The sequence below is a fragment of the Limulus polyphemus genome, unplaced genomic scaffold (assembly GCF_000517525.1).
Source record: "Limulus polyphemus unplaced genomic scaffold, Limulus_polyphemus-2.1.2 Scaffold6050, whole genome shotgun sequence".
NCBI classification, from domain to species: Eukaryota; Metazoa; Arthropoda; class Merostomata; order Xiphosura; family Limulidae; genus Limulus; species Limulus polyphemus.
This window is the reverse complement of record NW_013671660.1, coordinates 1-5,618: the sequence shown is the minus strand read 5'-3', so window position 1 is coordinate 5,618 and position 5,618 is coordinate 1. Positions and strand designations below refer to the sequence as shown.

The following is a 5,618-nucleotide window of genomic DNA, read 5'->3' as shown; positions in this document are numbered from 1 at the left end:
CGATGAGAAACCAGCAATATTTTTTGGAAAGATACTAACGTTTGATGAGAATTCACTGATGTTCAAAATTTATAGCTGATCCTGGCCAAATGTCGTATATTTTCCAGTTGGTAAGAGTCAGCAAAATCACAGCTAATCGGGTACACAAGGTTATAACAGTTTCCTAGCAGACTTGTATATTAGCTCTCTTCTCTATTGTTGTTTGGCCCATTGCCCTGCTGTTTTAATAGGCTGGACACATTTTCTCGAAATTTCGGAACTGTATTCACGAATAGTCTACAATCTTGGAGAATTGGCGGGAGTTTCGCCATATGTAACTAACATGGTAAGCTAGACATGCTCTCAAATATAAACTTATTCGAAACAAACGTTGACATTAAATATATCACAAATTTGTTATATGTAACACATATCTGATAATACACGTCACGTCTATTTCTAAATACAAATTCAATCCAAACAACTTTCATATTAAAAATAAATACATAATAATAAATTTGTTACAACATCCTTTATATCTATGCACTGTTCAATACTTACATCCTTAGTGAAATGTTTATTCTGTACATATCACTCTTGTAATTATAAATACATTATTGTCTGCATTGTATAAAGTATAAATGTACTTGCAATAGATACTCACTTCCACACAGGAATTAGCTATCTTCCTCAGTGTTCGTGTGTTCTGTCAAAGGGAATTGCATGCCACTTTCCTTGCGAAAACTCATACCTAATTTCATATAAATTTGTACCACTGCATGTTGATATCATCATGCAAAAAGCCCTCCACCAATAGCAGGGTGATACACCTCTATGTGCACTATGCATTTACACTGGTGAATCTTCATTCTTTGGTAAGACAAGTAAGAAAATGTGCACTGGGTGGGAATGCATGTGGAGGTGACTATCATAAATACATTTTCAGGGAAGACAAATGTTAACTTCTGAGACTATAACTCCCCTTCCCACACAGATTAGCTATAATTTCTCATTGATATGGTGAAGAGACCGGTGTACCCTTCAGAATGTGTCTAAAGGATGCCCATAAAGTGTGATATCCAATGGTAAGGGTTCCATAGGGGAACAGCTGTGGGATGCTGCACCTCATCTCATCCAGGGTATACTCTTTGCCCATATAGGCAAGGGAAGAGGCAAAGAAGCCAGAGTTGTGTCACAGGAGTGAGCAAAACTGGTACATAATCATCCAAGTACTTGCAAACAAGTTGTTAGACAGTGTAGTATGGTTGGGGCTTGTTCAGACCATACCTTGTATGCTCACCTCAACACTCAGACTTGATGGGTTAAAATCAGCTGTGGGAGGAGGGCACTTGTGATAAGTATCCATGCTCACCTCAACTATACAATCAGACTCTATGGGATTGGCTTCAGCTGTGGGAGGAGAGCACTTCAGTATATATAGTATAGATACTTATATACCTCAACTCGATCATCAGTATTTATAGGCCCAATACGAGCTGCAGGAGAAGGGTATGTGAGAAATACATCACAGGCATATATATGGAGTGCGCCACTCAATTCTACTGTCATTTGTTATGGGACTTACACCAGCTGCAGGAGGAGGGCACTGTAGTGTGCAGCATTGGTCCATATGTAGTGCATGCATATCTCAACCCTACTGAACAGGCTCTGGCTGCAGGAGGAGAGCACATGTGGCATAGGTTATGTATCTGAGTTATATGTGTGGTGACTCACACTACACCCAGTGTTACCACTTCCCCTCTTCTCTCCATATTTTAGCCCCAGCAGTTAGGTTCCAATTGTGAGAATTCTCCATGGTTCACAACCCTAGAGACTAGGAACCGGTAAGTGGCATGGGTCTCCCATACTCCACTCAAAGATGGAGAGAATTCCTGTTGGGGAGACCCAGAGAAGGTGCCCAGATCCCCTTCAGTGCGGAAAGTTTTTTTTACTGGAAACAGTGCACACTAAAAACTGCAAGCTGTAACAACTAGATGAATAAATGTTGTATACTACTAGCAAAACACTGCTGTAACAACTGTTGATATGTCATGACAACTGTCATATGAAATCCTTTCTGTGTCTTAATGGCACACAGAGTTAGTGTTTAAACAACATTTTTATTGACAACTATCAGGGTAATACTAAAAAACTGGATCAAAACTATATAGGTTTTACTATCAAAGTTGTTATATAAAAGGTAGATGAAGGAATTACATGGTCAAGTATCATGACTACTGACAGAGTACACAAACCTTTTTAAGAAGTGTATAAACAAATATTATAAACACTAACTAAGCAGCTCTATGGAATTATTTCTGTTCTAAAAATAATGATACAATATCAAATTTTACAAAATGAACTTACTACACAAAAACTTTTTGTCTTATAACTTTGAAAACAAAACATCCAGTTTGTTATCTATTCTACAACATTACAAAAATACAAGTATATATAACATAGAAGCATGAGTAAGAATGCAATATTCAATGGTCCTCCTACCTTTATAATTTTTGCACACTGGGTTCCTTTGCCTGATCCAGGTCCACCAAGAACAAATACAATGCTTGGCTTTACATTGGCCATGGACAGCCTTCTCAATGTGGTAATTAACAACATATATTACTGGGAATAAAAAAAAATCATTTATAAGAAATGTATGAACTTAATATTACACTGTTCTTAAACTTGTATGAACATAATATTACACTGTTCTTAAACTTGTGTGAAGTAGAGTTATTAGTTAAAGCCATGCACTAATTAAGATAATGAAGAACACCGACAATAGTTTTTTTTTTATAACAATTTATTTGAATTACTACTTTTTAAATCTAAGGTCTTCAAATTCATCTGAGCCCAAATCAAATTATAATTAATATAACTTTGTTCCTTTTATCTTCTCCACTGACTCCTAAAGTTAAAAAGAAAAATGAAACCAACTCCAATAGTAGCATAATTTACATTATGATCAGCTAAAAAAAACTTTCAAGCTATGTGGTAGATATATATATATGATGATAATTTAAACTATGCAGTTTGCACATATAATTCCTCACATTACAGTTAATTTTCAAGGAATGCTTTTCCACAAAAGTACAAATAAAAAACACAATAATAAAAACAAACACTTCTGACTATATTCTTTTGTTTCTGATGTACTTATCTCATTCAATCTACATTACTTTTTATTTCTTGCTGCACTTATTGGCTAACACTGTAAACATACCCACTAGTAATTACCATCTTGTTCATTAAAAGATATCAAAAAATAAATTATAGTATACTTTGCACACATGAAAATATGTAATATCTTATGAAAAGTATTTTCAAAATTTGTGATTGCCAAGATAGCTTAAAAGAAATTATGGCAAGTGAAATGGGACAGATTTGATGACACAAGACTCTTTTTCTACAGCTTTTCTTTTGCATATTTTCAAAAATGTCAGCATTTTCTACCTGTAAGTATAACCTTCCTGAAAGTGCAGTGATTATATTTTGTAAAATACTATATTTACCTAATCTTTCATTTCGGAACAATGTTAATATTACTTTCAAAGCATATACTGTTCTGTATATTTAAATGCGATATGAACAGATAATTGTTTTACTAAAGTGATATACATTGTCTGGGTGGTTTGTGCCCCCCTGCATCTGGGATCACCTACCAGGACAACTTCAGATTTCAGTGAACCCCTAGATTAAAATATCTTCCTATTCCTCTGCATGAACACCCAAGTGTATGACATAATAATGATTTCTCATATAGTGAAGCATATGGTTCAGTTTATGAGTAACTACAACAAAACAGGCTGAGATACGTGTGTTTATTTATGTGACAGATACTTCTGGGCATCCATAGGTTTATGAGAATGTGAAAAATTAGTCTTATTTTGGTGGATTTAACTTTCCAAAATGTGCATGCACATGACTCTTTATAATCATTTATTTAAACAAGCAAAATGAAGTATTAAAAATTAATATTGCAACTTCTTTAATTTTAAACACTACAATTTCCCAAATCTGTATTATTTAGCATGTAATCTACATATCCAATGCCATGAGGACAAAATGTGATTTAACTTCATCTCACTGCTGTGTTCATAAAAATTATGCATAGAGGTGCTGTCAAATTTTTTGAGCTAAGGAGGGATCAAGTCAATGCTATAGGGAGATCAACAAAAGAATAGGTCTCCAAAGTACTTGCAAATTGTAGGGCTGTACTTAAATCTTGAGCAAGCACAAATTAATTTGAGCAGTTAATAATCGCAAGCCCCTGTAATAGTGAAGCTTTTTCGCATTTCTACTGTTTATAATCTAGACGTTTTAACTATTCGTTAGAAAATATGCGGTATCATTCTAACACACTAATAGTAACATAGTGTCAGTTGAACCCAAAATTCGAATCACATAAAATGTAGTTATTTTTTTTACGCCACTGCGCATTCCAGGATTCATAAAGAGTTGTAACTCCAAATCAATGAATTAAAATGTAAGATAACCTCAAGTCTCAAGAATCGTGAAGAAACTAAAACTCAAAATAATTAATACTGTTATTACTAGTAATACTAAATAGCGTATATGAAGATGATTGGAGGAACAATCTAACATTCTAAGTTTGGAAAGATATTATGTATTAAAATGCTTATAAATCTTTTATAAACTAAAAACATACTTCGATAAAGGTCTGGTTCAATACAATATATTAAATATTTGCGAGAATATAAAAAGCAGGTAAAAATATATGGTCTCAAATTTACTGACAAAAACTATGTTATCTCAAAAACACCGTAAAACACCACGCAACAACAACAACGTGCCTGACATCTGATGGAAATTTTTATTATGTTGCGTGGTATGGTTGAAGATAATTATATTCTGTTTATTTATTTATTTCTTCTACACAATGGGCTGTCTGTGCTACGCTAGCCACAGGTTCGAAACCCGACTTTTGGTGTTATAAGCTCTCAGATATATATATATATACAGATTTATTTACATTATGAAGTGTAATCTGTTTGTGGTAGATTTAATGCAGGTATAAGCGAAACAAAATAATAACACGAGACAATCAGAGAACCCTCTTAAAAACTAAAGTACTGCAGTATTTGTATTTTGTATTTCTGGCAAAATCACTTAAACTACCTGCTGTCGTCCCTAACTGACTTGAAGGGAGAGCCAGTTAACAGCACATCATCATCTATGCTAAAAAATTGAGTGCCACTCTTATAACATACCCACATCTTAAAATGCTATAAATATTTTTGTGGTATTACAATAATTCGAGCACAGCTCGCCAGTCTTGAAATACAGAACTCAACTTCAGGGCCAACCCCCTTCTGAAGTATTACTGAGATTATATATACACAAAATTGATAGTGTGGTGATAAGTTTATCACATCTAAAATATATTTCAGGAAGAAAGAAGTACTTATGCTGTTAAAGATTGATATTAAGATTTGGAAAGAAGCAGAATAGTCAGGGCATTGAAAAAGAACATAAAGAATAATTTCAGGTACTGTATTACATGCCTGACGTGAGGGAGAGTCACAAATGCTCATTTTATCCAAAGTAGAATTCAAACAGCAGGTGAAAAGTCAAAGATGTGTTACGTCTCCGTTTGTTAATTAACTTTCCGTAAC

The 5,618-nt window shown here is 34.1% G+C and overlaps 1 protein-coding gene across 6 annotated transcripts in view; it reads right to left on the bottom strand.

Moving 5' to 3' along the window:
• LOC106473294 (UMP-CMP kinase-like) overlaps positions 1 to 4,780 on the bottom strand; it is a 51,390-nt gene extending 46,610 nt beyond the window's left edge. For all 6 annotated transcript variants that reach the window (XR_002613655.1, XR_002613654.1, XR_002613656.1 and 3 more), the window contains exons 1-2: positions 4,652 to 4,780; positions 2,482 to 2,604 (exon numbers count right to left, since the gene is read on the bottom strand). Coding sequence is in view for 3 of the 6 variants with exons in the window: in XM_013933978.2 (XP_013789432.2) it covers positions 2,482 to 2,598 (117 nt within the window). In the remaining 3 variants the exon portion in view is untranslated. The remainder of the gene's footprint in view (positions 1 to 2,481; positions 2,605 to 4,651) is intronic.
• Positions 4,781 to 5,618: the final 838 nt, after the last annotated feature.